The sequence below is a fragment of the Triticum aestivum genome, chromosome 4A, assembly GCF_018294505.1.
Source record: "Triticum aestivum cultivar Chinese Spring chromosome 4A, IWGSC CS RefSeq v2.1, whole genome shotgun sequence".
Lineage (NCBI taxonomy): Eukaryota > Viridiplantae > Streptophyta > Magnoliopsida > Poales > Poaceae > Triticum > Triticum aestivum.
This window is the reverse complement of record NC_057803.1, coordinates 584,272,706-584,287,400: the sequence shown is the minus strand read 5'-3', so window position 1 is coordinate 584,287,400 and position 14,695 is coordinate 584,272,706. Positions and strand designations below refer to the sequence as shown.

The 14,695-nt window shown below is 42.8% G+C and overlaps 2 protein-coding genes across 2 annotated transcripts; one reads left to right on the top strand and one right to left on the bottom strand.

The window, feature by feature from the left end:
* The first annotated feature begins 431 nt into the window (after positions 1 to 431).
* On the top strand, positions 432 to 5,177 carry LOC123087188 (uncharacterized). Its single transcript, XM_044509117.1, has 3 exons — positions 432 to 1,124; positions 4,804 to 4,875; positions 4,958 to 5,177. Exons 1-3 carry the CDS (start codon positions 519 to 521, stop codon positions 4,958 to 4,960), a joined length of 681 nt encoding a protein of 226 aa, XP_044365052.1. The 5' UTR covers positions 432 to 518; the 3' UTR covers positions 4,961 to 5,177.
* Positions 5,178 to 5,465: 288 nt separating this feature from the next.
* Positions 5,466 to 6,063, bottom strand: LOC123087189 (uncharacterized). Its single transcript, XM_044509118.1, has one exon. The coding sequence runs from the start codon at positions 6,015 to 6,017 to the stop codon at positions 5,736 to 5,738; it is 282 nt and encodes a 93-aa protein (XP_044365053.1). The 5' UTR covers positions 6,018 to 6,063; the 3' UTR covers positions 5,466 to 5,735.
* Between the last annotated feature and the right edge of the window lie 8,632 nt (positions 6,064 to 14,695).

Here is a 14,695-nt window from a genome sequence, read left to right as displayed (position 1 = left end):
ACACAATCACGGTTGGGAAGACACATAGACGCATCCTATTCTTACGAGCACTTCTAAGAGTCTGAGTCGATGGATCTTGAGATTGACAGTAAAATGAAGGATGAATGCATATGACACATACATTTTCACATATACACATGCACGGTCATCCTTACGAACATACACACACCCTACATTATGATCACACCTTAAAGAGATTAAGCCTCCCCTAAAAAAAGAGATTAAGCCATCATAGAAAAAGATTAAGGCGGTAGATTTTGAGATCGACAAAGTCGTCGCAGCCCTTGGGTACCCTATGTGTCACCCTGCAGAAAGGTCCCTCTCACGAGTCAACAGCAAAAAGAAAAAAGGAAAAAGAGAAAGAAAAAGGTTTACCAAAACCAAAGCAATGGTGGTGACGAGCAGCCTCACTTTTAAGTTTTAACCTCCAATCAACCGATCAACCGACTTCCATTGCTCAGCCTTGCAAGCTAAGCGAAAGGCCCACCCGGCAGCGGACAGCTCACCACCAACCCCCAATGGCGAAGACGCAACCCCGCGGCCCGGCGGCGGAGCCGCTGCTCCCCCCGCCGCCGTACCTCGGCCCCCACTCACCATCCCACCTCCACGACGCCGACGCCGACTCCTACGTCCTCCTCGTCCCCGTGCGGCTCCGGCGCCGCCTGCGCCGGGGCTGCGGCTGCGGCCGCGTCGCCGCGGCCCTCGCCGCCCTCGCGCTCCTCGCGCTCGCCTTCCTCCTCTGGCCCTCCGACCCCGGCGTCAGCGTCGCCCGCCTCCGCCTCGCGCACGTCTCCGTCGTCGCCCGCCCCGCCGTCGCCCTCAACGTCTCCGCCGCGCTCAAGGCCCGCGTCCGCAACCCCAACCTCTTCGCGCTCGGCTACAGCCGCCTCGACGTCGCCATCGGCTACCGCGGCCAGCCGCTCGGCACCGTCGCCTCCGGCGGCGGCCTCGTCCGCGCGCGCGCCGTCTCCTACGTCGACGCCGACCTCCGCCTCGACGGGATCCGCGTCGTCGAGGACGCCATCTACCTGCTCGAGGACCTCGCGCGCGGGTCCATACCCTTCGACGCCGTCGTCGAGGTCGAGGGCCACCTCCACCTCTTCTTCCTCAGCGTCCCCGTCAAGGTCCGTGCCGCTCAAACCCTAATCACCCATTGTTTATGTCTGGATGGAAGGCACGCATTGTGAGATTCGATTACTGCCCGTCTCTAATTCGCTAACCTCGTTGCAATGTCCGTTCCTCTTCACATTGGATTGGAAGCCCTGTGCCAATCGTTAATTAGGATCTTATGTCTAATGGACCTCCAAAACAAACAGAATTAGGACATTGCAAATAAAATTAAGAAATCATGTAGAGTATGAAAAACAACTCTACAATCCTTTGGTCCTTGGAACTCTGGATTGTGATACCTTTAACCAGCTAATTAGCACTTTTGTAATGGTAATCAGTCTACCAGGAGTATAATACTGTTGGAAGAAATATGCTCTGACTTCCTAGTCACGAATCACGATTCAGTAAACTTCTCTGTTATGATCTTCGACCAGTTACCTCTTACATCTTCTTCATCTTTCCATAATTGTTTGTTAGGGGTGTATAATACAATAGGTAAACCAGGAAATCGTACTATAATACATTATTTCTTTTATTTATGAATCTACAACACTTCAAGACTATGACATGCCAGGTCTTTTGAGCAGGTTTAGTTTTTCTGAACTTCTATCATTTATGATGATCCCCTAACTGAAGGATGGTCCTTGTAAAATTATTCACAAAGAAATAAAATAATAAGAGGTTTAAAATCATATAGAAAGAAGGGGAGCCTTGGCGCAGTGGTAAAGCTGCTGCCTTGTGACCATGAGGTCATGGGTTCAAGTCCTGGAAACAGCCTCTTACAGAAATGTAGGGAAAGGCTGCGTACTATAGACCCAAAGTGGTCGGACCCTTCCCTGGACCCTGCGCAAGCGGGAGCTACATGCACCAGGTTGCCCTTTAAAAAAAATCATATAGAAAGAAGAAAGTTCAGTATTCTCAGAGTTAATATGTTGTGTTTCTAACTGGTTAACACTTTTAGTAGGACATAGAGGAAAATACTTATAGTTAAATTTACTGTTCCTGTTATTCTCTTCTGTATTGGCCATGATTTTGAATTACTTGTGAAACTAGCATCCCCAAGTGATGTTTTAGTTGCTTTGCATGTTTGAGCAAAAAGATTATCACATAAAAAGCATAAGATTTGAATTACTATATTTACTACTTGTGCCATTTTCATCTTCACTCCTACTGTCCTACATAATAACGTGATGGCTGGAAAATAGTTTAATTGTTTCCTACTTCACCTCCCATGTTTTCCCCTCCAAAATCTGGTGTGTGTTTAGGGTTATAAGAATTGGGTAGCATATAAAAGCCTGTAGAATGAGTTGTTTTACAGACTAGGAGATGACCATTTCAAACACTGCAAAGGTACTGCAGTGAAACCTCCATATCAGTCAAGTCGGTTCCACAATTCTAAGCCTGAGGCGTTTGCAGTCATCTTTGAAACAATTTTTCTGATGCCACTAGCTGATACATTGCCTGGACCCTGCGCAAGCGGGAGCTACATGCACCAGGTTGCCCTTTAAAAAAAAATCATATAGAAAGAAGAAAGTTCAGTATTCTCAGAGTTAATATGTTGTGTTTCTAACTGGTTAACACTTTTAGTAGGACATAGAGGAAAATACTTATAGTTAAATTTACTGTTCCTGTTATTCTCTTCTGTATTGGCCATGATTTTGAATTACTTGTGAAACTAGCATCCCCAAGTGATGTTTTAGTTGCTTTGCATGTTTGAGCAAAAAGATTATCACATAAAAAGCATAAGATTTGAATTACTATATTTACTACTTGTGCCATTTTCATCTTCACTCCTACTGTCCTACATAATAACGTGATGGCTGGAAAATAGTTTAATTGTTTCCTACTTCACCTCCCATGTTTTCCCCTCCAAAATCTGGTGTGTGTTTAGGGTTATAAGAATTGGGTAGCATATAAAAGCCTGTAGAATGAGTTGTTTTACAGACTAGGAGATGACCATTTCAAACACTGCAAAGGTACTGCAGTGAAACCTCCATATCAGTCAAGTCGGTTCCACAATTCTAAGCCTGAGGCGTTTGCAGTCATCTTTGAAACAATTTTTCTGATGCCACTAGCTGATACATTGCCTGGACCCTGCGCAAGCGGGAGCTACATGCACCAGGTTGCCCTTTAAAAAAAAATCATATAGAAAGAAGAAAGTTCAGTATTCTCAGAGTTAATATGTTGTGTTTCTAACTGGTTAACACTTTTAGTAGGACATAGAGGAAAATACTTATAGTTAAATTTACTGTTCCTGTTATTCTCTTCTGTATTGGCCATGATTTTGAATTACTTGTGAAACTAGCATCCCCAAGTGATGTTTTAGTTGCTTTGCATGTTTGAGCAAAAAGATTATCACATAAAAAGCATAAGATTTGAATTACTATATTTACTACTTGTGCCATTTTCATCTTCACTCCTACTGTCCTACATAATAACGTGATGGCTGGAAAATAGTTTAATTGTTTCCTACTTCACCTCCCATGTTTTCCCCTCCAAAATCTGGTGTGTGTTTAGGGTTATAAGAATTGGGTAGCATATAAAAGCCTGTAGAATGAGTTGTTTTACAGACTAGGAGATGACCATTTCAAACACTGCAAAGGTACTGCAGTGAAACCTCCATATCAGTCAAGTCGGTTCCACAATTCTAAGCCTGAGGCGTTTGCAGTCATCTTTGAAACAATTTTTCTGATGCCACTAGCTGATACATTGCCTTCTCATGTTCAGGGCAGTGGGCATCATATATTTTGTACTCCCTCCGTCCCAAAATAAGTGACTCAACTTTGTACTAAAGCTAGTACAAAGTTGAGTCACTTATTTTGAACGGAGTATTATGCTGTTGCAAAGTAGGACAGTTTGATGCTATTGTGATAGACTGAGAGTGTTGCATTGCTGCCAAGATGTATATGTGTTACAATTTTAATATCCAAATGAATTTTTTGAAATGCTACCAGGTAATTTCACTGCAATGGTTGGTTGTTTGAAAGCCTGGAGAGCATGGTCGGTGCTGCACCAGGGCGTTGTGGTGGTTGTTCTGTATGTTATGTAATGCTGTAGAACTTGTGACTATGTTCGCGGAGCTGGGTGCTTCGGTGTCTGGTTTCGTTTCGTTCTAAAGACCAAAGTGTGTCTGGTGTGGTGTCCCATATTAAATTGGGTGAACTTCTGCTCCGTTATCCCTTGATAGTGGAACATAGAGCCTGTTGGTGTCGTATGGATTCTTTTTTGGGGCATCTCAGGCAATAGGAACTAATTACTGAATTGGGTTCATTTTGCCTCTTTCCCAGTGAAGTATCTTGTGTGTTACCTGGTTTTGTTGGGTTTGTTTTTTGATTTGATCTTGTTGAGATGTTCTTCAATGATTCCTCCCAAAATATTTACATCTTTGGACCTCAGCTGAAATCATTTTTTTGTGCATCAAACAAGAGTTGTGGTGCCTGGGGCCCTGTCTGTTTCCCGCTGCTAATTTAGTTTGCCGTTAATCAAAAGATCGCATACTGAAGCATGGTGTTATCCTTCAATACAGATATAATAGTTTATCACTTTATCTAGTGTATGGAAGAACCATGTATGTTTTTGTTGTTATTCCAGATACCAGAAAGACCAAAAGTTGCTTATTGCAGGAAGAGTGTTTTAATTCTGCTCTTCTCAATTTTTGGTCATCATACTGAACCCCTTGTATGGTTGTTGCAGGGGAGAATAGCATGTGTGGTTCATGTTAATCCACACGATCAGACCATCGTACACCAGGACTGCTATCCAAAGGTAATGAACTTTAAACTCAGTTTACCGTCTCAAAGCCGATTGCAAACTTTCCAGAATCTGACCTGTTAATGTTTTCTACCAGTGAGTTGGTGACGGCCTCAAGCCATCTTCGCGTGTGAATCTATTGTTTCAAACCTCGCTTGGAGTGCTGGTGGTTGTTGTATGCTTAATCGGTGGTGACAGATGTGCACGTGATATTTCTCATGTACAATATATATACTGGTAGATGGGGTGTTTGTAAATTCTTTGGCACGCCCAAATACCGTACTTTAAATCCATGGTAATATCATTCAGTTCCGTTACGACAAGTGTTAATAACAGTGTTTTACATTGTCATTCTCGATGCTGGTTGTCTGGTTGCGGATCATCCGACATCGATAGGCCATAGCTCATCGGTATCAGATGTCAGCGGGCCAGTGGGGGCTGCAACCTTGCTCTGTTTCAGGTCGAGCAGGGCCAGCTTCCTGTTGGCCATTTCTCTGTTTTTTACATACAGTTTACACTCTGGATCGTTTATAAATTTTCAATGGATTTAGCCAAATTTAAAGATGTTTGACTTGGGTCAAACATAGAACTTCAAGTATGGAACACAAGGAGTAACTACCAGTGCTAAAATATGCATATTGGAACTATGAGCACAGAATATTACAGCAAGGAATCAGCTCATGAGGCCCTAATCTGATACCCTTGTGGAGCAAAGAACACAGCTTGGCATTCAGCTGCTTGGTTACATTCTAGTTGTACATGACGGCAGTACTAGTGCCTGATCATTCTAATGTGGTATGACTATGCTGGAAATTATGCTACTCGTACATTGCTACTGCTAGCCCACAACTACAAGGGGGAAGAATACAGAAGAACTATTTGGCGTCACTGGCCTTGGATGATGATGTTGCTGGCGGCGGCAGGCCGCTGTCGAGGCAGCTCCGGCAGCGGCGCTCCACCCACCCCTCGACGTCGCGGTCCGCCACGTGCCTCCCGCCGCACGCCCGCGCGAGAACGCCCGCGAGCGCCGCGGCGAGCACGATGGCCGCCACGATCACCACGATGGTCTCGACCGACCTCGCCGTGGACCGCGCGTACGACGCCGCGGCCTCCTGCATCGACCTCCTCGCCGCCCACGCCACGGTCTCCATCTCCATCAGCGCTCAACCAGCCGCGCAAGGCCGCAAGCTGCTGCTGCTGCTGCTTATAATAGGCGCACGCGGCGAGCAGAGGAGGCATGTAGCGGCGGACAAAAGAGGGGTCAAGAGCCTGCTGCTGCGTGGTGACCACGCCTATCAGTAGTATCAGGTGGCGACCGTTGCGGCCAGGCCACCGTTGCTTTGCTTGCGGATACCATGTGGCGTCCCTTTCTCTGTGTCGCCTGGGAAATGTTGCCGGCTTTGGCTCCTCGCCTGGCATTGCGTTCTGAAAGTGTGCGCGCTTGCTCGGGAAGGCCGCGGCGCTGCTGTGGCCGGCAGCGCTGAGACTGCGACCGGTCGGGCCAGGCTATGTGGGGGTGGCCGGTCTCGGTAGGGGTGACAACGGTGTCGCCTTGCGGGTGCGCGGCGCGGTGGGCTGGCTCTATGCGCCCGCGCCTGAAACAGGAGCACGTTTCTTTATCTAAAGAAATACACAATTGTATGGACGCGGAGTTTGTGAACTCGAGCACACAGGCGCTCGTTATCTGAGCGGTTGGGTATAGCCTCGCGATTCGCCGCATTTAATGCGCGCGACAGGCTCGGGTTCTGCCAAAAATAGGGAAAAATGAGATATACGTACACATGCAGACCTGAGCAGTGGGTCATGTCTCGCACAGATGATGAACGCCGTCGAAGAGTGGGAACACAGCCGTGGCTCGAGACGTCAATGTCGTCCTGATCCGTGGCTCAGGTTTTCTGCTTTCCCAATAACTGCGAGAACCGACAGTAGCCGAGTAAATGCAAAGGGGTCGCTACCTCATGAGATTGGATCCTTCCTTTGTCGGCAATCTCGGCGACCTCCGGCGTGCGAGAAGATGCCTGCGGCAACCCGCGAAGATGGAGTTCTTTGATGCGGCCCATTAAGAGGTACGAATCTGAGTCGTTGTGTATGTATTGAATTATAATTTGTGGTGGCGATTTCTGAAGATCTAAACTGTATTTCGCGATTTGTGGTGTGCAGACGGCAGACCTCCCCATGGAGCCGGTTGGGCTGCTGCCCATGACGGCAGCAAGTGCGGACGGCCAGATCTGTGCCGCACAAATGGCGGAGGGGACAGGGATTGAAGATTCCGCTCAAGCATCTGAGCAATCTGTAGAGCAGATCGACCTCAAAGCTGCTGGGTGAACGCAAAGGTATGGCTTTGTGACGATTTAGATTCTGAGTGACATAGTTCGTGGTGTGTGTTTGAATGACCAAGAGTTGAAACACTTAACAGTTATATTTGCACTATGGCTGGTGCGCTGCGGGCAAATAATTGATTTCCTGTATGGTGTTTGTGCCTGCGTGCTGCTTGAGCCAGGCTGAATTTTTAATCAGGGAGTAATTTAGAGTCTTTGTTGTATGTGATAGCTCGGCAATCTAGTTTTTTCTGGCTTTATGTTTGCATCGACTATTTCTGTCTGAACACTGTGATTTACATTTGGATGAGGAGAGTAATTTGCATTTGTTCGTTATCCGTTTCTGTCTGAACACCGTGATTTACACCCAGAGTCACAATTGGGGTTGCCGAGCCAGGCAGGGCGCCATGCCCTAATAGGATGATTTTTGCACTGGAGAAAATGGGGAAACTAAGTGAAAGTGTTCTGGCCGGTTTCTGGGATACTCATGAAACTGCCTCGCATTTGCAATTTTATCAAAATATAGTGTTATTTGCTCGCAGAGTTAGGATTTATGCTGCCGCGGCAGGCAGGACACAGTGTCTGGTATTTTTGCACTGGAGAAAGCAATCCGTGGTTCTGCTAAAAATCTTGCAGATAATGTAATTGTGCCAAAATTGGGGACAAGTTTTGATACTTCGGATGAAGCCTATGATCTTCACAACATATACTCTTGGGAGAAATGCATGCAAGAAATGCATGAAAAAAATAGTCTGTGGCCGTGCTGTATGTAAAAAATGCTTTGGTATTGCTGAACACTGCTAGCTACTGAATTGTTCATTACTAAACTTATTTCTCATTGTGTACAAATGGGCATCAGGGGAAGGCGTTCGTGGAGAACACTAAGTCTTGTCGTTGTGAGTGCCTTGCTCTGATAAGGCTGCAGCGTTCCAATTCCATGGACAACGGTTGGTACATAGCAGATAAAAGGTGCCATACAAAGGTTTCATCAAGAAAACAAGATTTTGAATCATTTATAGCGGACGACATGCCCAGATTGTGGAGATGTTCCAAACCAAGCTCGGAAACCTGCGCACTGCAAGAATTTGGGGTAGAAGGTCACGGTCGAAACAACTAGAACAAAACACCGGAGCTAAGAATGAATGAAGGCTGATTTGAAAAAAAATAGTGTTGAAATGTGCTCGTGTAGTTTGAATGTTGCGTGTTTGGAAAATCTTCAGTTATGTTGTACTATTACTTTGACTATGCTTGTAAACTGTTCAGACAAAATTGTTTCCGCATGTTTCGAATCGGAGATGTGTTGTGACATTACATTAGTTCCATATTATTGACAGGCAATTTCCTGAATAAAACAGTGGTGGTCTTAATTTTTTGCATGCAATTGTTATCATTCAGAGTGGAACCGATCATATACTGTTGTACATTCAGAAAGTTGTTATCATAGACGTGGAACAGATCATATACTGTGTTTTATATTCAGAAAGGGTTATATGTGTTGATTGATCTTTGTAGATCAAATAGATGGCCACCTGCTTAGTTTCTGCTTGCTGAATGCTCCAGCAAGTTAATGAAGCTTTCAGTAACTGACTGGCTTCAGACAAGCGAAGCTATGGTAATGCTCATGTACATATGGTAGTTCCATGTGTTCAAATTTTGAACTACATGAGCACCGTAGAGATTGTATACATATTTACCAGGCGAGACTGAGATGAGTTGTCCCCTGCGTTTGTCATTGGTTCATGTAGATATAGCAATACTGTTGTGCAGCTCTTGGCAAAGAGAGGAGATGGCTCCCTCTGTCTTCTCGGACGGCGGATCAGCAATTACACGATCAGATGCATACTCCGAGCGAGATGTGCTTTTGGTGGAGGTACTTTGCATTCGTGTTGTATGTGGCTCTTTTCTATGTTTTGGGGATGTTCGCCAGTTTGGTATGAATGACATTTTCAGGTCGATGTAGCTTCGGAGGGCGTCCGTGAAGGAGAAGGATCTGAGGTGCCATAAATTTGTCTTCTGCTCTTTCTGCTGTCTCGGAGGATGCAAGCATCTACTCCCTCTGTTCCCAAATATTTGTCTTTCTGGGCATTTCAAATGGACACAACATACGGATGTATTTAGACATATTTTAGATTGTAGATTCACTAATTTTGCTCCGTACGTAGTCACTTGTTGAAATCTCTAGAAAGACAAATATTTCGGAACGGAGGTAGTATAATCTAGTTGATATTCAGGAATGAACACCTGCATGATCTTACGAATGTCTGAAGACTAACGCCTGTATTTTGCAGGGGGCTAGGTGCTGATGATACTGATCTGGGCGAAACGCTGTGATGGTGGAAGGCTATGGGAGTTGCCGGCGCTGACACTCTTCAGGGATACGGAGACCACGATCCTGCCGCCGGTGGCTGCACCTGCGTCGCGGCAGAGAAGGATGAAAATGGAGACGATGTTGGTCCAGAATCCGATAGATGACGGCCCATACCGTCGTCTCCCATCCGAGCCAGTTTGGGCGTCAATAACGGGGTAACGTCAGCCACTTTTTAGATGTGGGCCATGGGCCCTGGATAAAATAACAATACAGGGAGTATACCTGGGCCTATACCTGTTCGGTCGAGCATCCCGAAGCCAGCTGATGGCGTAGATAGCGAGCTTAGGTGTGCTCGGGCTCACACGAGCACTTTCCACAATTGTATTGTACTCTCTTTGTCCCATAATATAACAGCGTTTTTCAAACTATGTTAGGTTGAAAAACATTTTTATATTATAAAACAGAGGGTGTAAATTGTAGCAATGGGACCGTACCGGCGATACTGCCATTCGAGCACCAACATGGACATAAAGGTTTATGAGCTTCGATTGCCTGTAAAAAAACAGCAGATTGTCAACGACGAATGGGCCTAGGATGAGGATGATCTTATAGAAGTGCAGGCCGTCCATCACAGGATCTTCGCCATGCAGTCGAAGAAAATTTCTAACTCAACAAAAAAATCAAATCAACAAAAATAACATGACACGATTACATAAACTCATCGTGTCCAACTAATCGGACATGCAAGGACGCCAACCTCTCTAGCTCCATAACACCGTCAAAGAAAAGACCGGAATACCTTTATTCAAAGAAGTACGACAAGCAAAACACAAAACTTTAGCGTTAGGTTCTCCTTCTCCTTTTGTTTTTCCTGAAAATCGGTACTTTATTGATTTGAAATAGCGGTTACATCGTGTGTAATAAAAGGTACAATCTCCTCCATAGGCTCCTCAAACCAGTCCGTACACTCCAAATTTTTTGCTAACGTAGGCAGTTCATGAGTGACCATCTTCCTAAACCGTTGCCCCGCCGTGTTTATGGAACAAACAAAACAAGGAAAAATCCTATGCTATGTGGCAAAACACACAGTCCTCCCTTGTTGTGGTCGGTCGATTTCGTGATCTCGTCTTTACTAGCACCCCATGCACTGTCGCCGACTTTTCTTTGACACTTTTCTTTTCTTTTTTCCTTTCACTTTATCAACATTTATACATGAACATTATTATTTCAAATACACGATAAACATTTGTCCGAAAGACACGGTGAACAATTTCTAACTATAGAACGAACATTTTCAACATACAGTGACATTTTATTGAATATACAAAGGTATATTGTTTTCAACATATTTTTAATGTTTAGATTTTTTTAACAATTGTTTTGAATAAAATGTTTTTAAACAAAGTTTATAATAATAATGAAATTCCCTTTGTTTTCATTTACTCTACATATTAGCTTTGACCTAAGTAAAACTTTTTCATTTTTGACCAAGTTTACAAAAATGAATATGAAAATTTAAAATAACAAATATAAATGATATGAAAATATATGCAATCATGAATCTAATGATATTGATTTGGTATCATGGATTTAAATAAAATTTTCAATAAACTCTGTCAAAGTTTACAAAATTTGTCTGGAGACAAAGTCAATATATTGAATAAATGCAAACGGAAGGCGTGATAAAATTTAAGCTTATTGGGCTGCACTATGCTCAGCCCATATAAAAGAGGAATGACACTACAAGAGAAATCCACTTATGTGACAAATGACTCTACGCAAAGAGAAGCCACCACTTTCATGTTGAAAAAGATTGTTTTTGTCATACATGCGGAGGTGCTCAACCGAGAAGACGAAAGTTCATAAATTTGCAATGTTTTTTTTTGGTACAAGTGGGGTCGACACCCCCCTCGCCCCGGGTTGCTCTAATTAGCCACACCGCTTTGGAACGAACACTATACCAAGTTTGATTTCAGCTGTCAATTTGTCAATGCATGAACCAATGATGCATACATGAACCAAATGCCCTATTTTCTCTCTCGTTTTTCTACTTTCTTACGACCTTTATTTTTTCCCTTATCGTCCTTTTTCCATTTTTCTTATTGTTTTTGCGGTTTTCTATTTGTTTTATTGTTTAGTTTAAATTTTTTTCTTAAAAATATGGGATTTTTATTTTACAAATACCTGAAATTTCTGTATATATGTCTCTTTTATGAATGAACATTTTCCTCTTACACATAAAATAATTTGTAAGCATACCTTGAAGATTTTTCAAATATAAGTTGAATGTGATTCAAATACTTATCAATTTTTTTGTGTATGCACATTGAATTTTTAAACACCCGTTGCAGATTTTCTAAATAATATTAAATTTACTTATTTTTTCGATAGATGGAAAATAATTTGATATACGAATTTTTAAATTATTCATGTAATTTTATTAGTTGCTCAGTATGTTTTAATTTAAAAGTATACAATTTGTAAAGTGTTAACCTATTATTCAGTTATTTAAATAAATTCACGAGTTCTCAAGAAAAAATACATGAGTTCTGAAAAGTGCACTATTTTTCGCCAAAAATTGTTCTCTAAGAAAAAGAAACTGGAAAATAAAGAGAATAAAAAGGTTGGAAAGAAAACTAGCAAAACTCAATCTCTGTAAAGCAGGTTGGGGGGGGGGGGGGGGGGGGAGGAGGCTACAAAACCTACTGCCGCTTACTGCGCTATTGGGCTGCCAACACCTTCATGCGGGCAGGCGACCGCTCGCTATTCACTACAAGTGTGACAAAGCACGCGGCAACCGTATCTTTCTTCACGCGAGAGTTTTTTCTGTCTCGTTAAAGCATTTCCCCCTGCGATGTAGCTATTGGGCATGGACATTTTTGTCTATTTTTCGATCAAGTACCCTTGGTGCGCTTCGTTCGCTGGTTCACTTTTTTTTCATCTTTTCCTTTTTTTTGTTTCATCTTGGTTTTTACTGATTTTGGGGTTTTTTCTTTGTCTCTTTCTTGGGTTTCACTGATTTTTACACTTTTCTTTCATTTTTCCTTCGATTTTCTTTGCTTGTTACTTGTTTCTCATGGTTTTGTTTGTTTGTTTCTTTTTGTTCATCGGTTTTCTTTGTTCATCTTTGTTTCTTTGTGCTTTTTTTCACTATTTCCATTCTTTTCATTGCTTTATTTGGTTTTTTATTTCCCTTTCTCTCTTTTCTTTTTCCTTTTTCTATTGATTGGTTTTCATCATTTTTCTTAGTTCTTTTGTTGACTATCATCGGCAGTTTTTTTTTCTCCACTTGTTTTTTTTCTTTTTCTTTCTTCTTTGTTTCCCTTTCTTTTTTATGGCTTCTTTACTTTTCCGTTTTTCTTTGTTTCTTTTGGTTTTCATTCTACATTTTTCGTATATGTCAAGAATAATTTTTTAATACACAGGCAACATTTTTTTCTATACATATTATAGACATTTCTCAAATGCTTGATTTACATTTTTTTAAATAAAAGATTAACCTTTTTAATACATGTTCAACATTTTTTCTATACGCATTTTCATAAATGCTTCATTAATCTTTTTTAAAATACACTATTAAAAATTTTAATAAATGGTCAACATTTTTTATAAATACTTAACATTTTTTTATAATTCTTCATATATAATAAAATACCAAATTTCCTTTTAATATGTGGTAAACATTTTGTACACATTTAACATTGTCTAAATGCATGATTAACTTTTTGAATGCAACATTAATATATTTTAATACATGTTTAACATTTTTCTATAACATTTAGCATTTTTTAAATGCTGATTTAACATGTTGTTCAAATGCTTGAGAAACATTTTTAAATGCTGATTTAACATTTTGTTCAAATGCTTGATTAACATTATTTAAATATATGATCAACTTTCTCACCCACATTGTATGTTGTTTCGTATACATTTTTCATATACACAAGAAACAATTTATCTGTATACATCTAACATTTTTTGAACGGTTGGTTAACTTACTTTTTCAAATGTTTTATGTAAAGTTTTTTGTGATATATTTTATTAGTATATTTCGATGTATATACAAAAATAAAACAAACAAACAAGGAAAACGAAAAAAGAAAAAAGAAAAGAAAACTAGGATGTGGCCTCCAGAGCACCTGGGCTGGCCCAGCGCTACTCTTGACACGAGTGTTCCCTAGGTCTCGCTGTAAGCGGGACATAGGGACGCCCGACAAAGCACAGGCAGTTCGCGTGCTCCGCGACCTGGGCCTGGCTAGGTACGAGCCAGCGGAAACATGTGTGAGTTTAGTTCTTTTTTTGGTAAATGCTTGTATCCGGCGGACCAGCTGAAAATTGGGCCAGTCACGCACGGGCGTCACCCGTGCGTACGTATCTTCAGTGGGGCCCGTCCACCGCTTTCCCCTCGCCTTATCTTCTCGGAGGCTTAAACAACCACATCCATTCCTCCCATCTCGCTCTGCTCCATCTCCTCTGCTCCACCTCGTCTTAGCGCGTCGCTGCCAGGATTCTCAGCCACCGCCGACGCGGTGCCGGTCGTCCATGGCCACTACCCACCTTCTGTTTCTTATATCTCTTCCATGGCTGCTTCACCAAACACCGCCACGGCGATCTGCACCCACGGCCACGGCGAGCCGGGCCCATGGATGCGAGGCCGTGGAGCGGCCGTCCTGTGGTGGAGCCTGTTGCGTCCACTGACCGGCGACGATGTCCGAGGTAACACGTTCGACCAGTGAGATGCGATGCTGGAATCGGCGTGAGGATTTGCTACAACCGACGCGGGGATTTGCTTCAACCGGCGAGGATGGTGGTGAGCGGCGACGGTGGTGGGCTGCGGTAAGTTGCTGCCTTTTTTGATTTTTGCTGGAAACACTTCCATTTTTTGCTGGAATCAGTTTCTCGATTTGCTGCAACAGGAGAGGATAGTGCTAGGCGGCCACGACGGCGAGGTGCCATGTTTTTTGCTGGAACCAGCTTTTTGACCTGTTGCAATTGCCGAGGATGGTGTTGGAGCGGCTACGATGGCGACGCCATGACTTTTTTTGCTGCATCGTTTTTTTTGTTGGAAACCCCCTTTTCAATTTTTTGCTGGAACTACATGTTTTTTTTGTTGGAATCATGTTTGTTTTTTTACTGGAACCATATCAATGTGTTTAGCTGGAAACACATCATTTTTGCTGGACCACATTATTGTTTTGTTGCAACCATA

Excerpts from the sequence above, each read along its gene's own strand:
- LOC123087188 (XM_044509117.1), top strand. The coding sequence starts at position 519 with ATGGCGAAGACGCAACCCCGCGGCCCGGCGGCGGAGCCGCTGCTCCCC. Across the intron at positions 1,125-4,803 it reads TCCTCAGCGTCCCCGTCAAG|GGGAGAATAGCATGTGTGGT; the intron begins GTCCGTGCCGCT and ends TGGTTGTTGCAG.
- LOC123087189 (XM_044509118.1), bottom strand. The coding sequence starts at position 6,017 with ATGGAGATGGAGACCGTGGCGTGGGCGGCGAGGAGGTCGATGCAGGAG.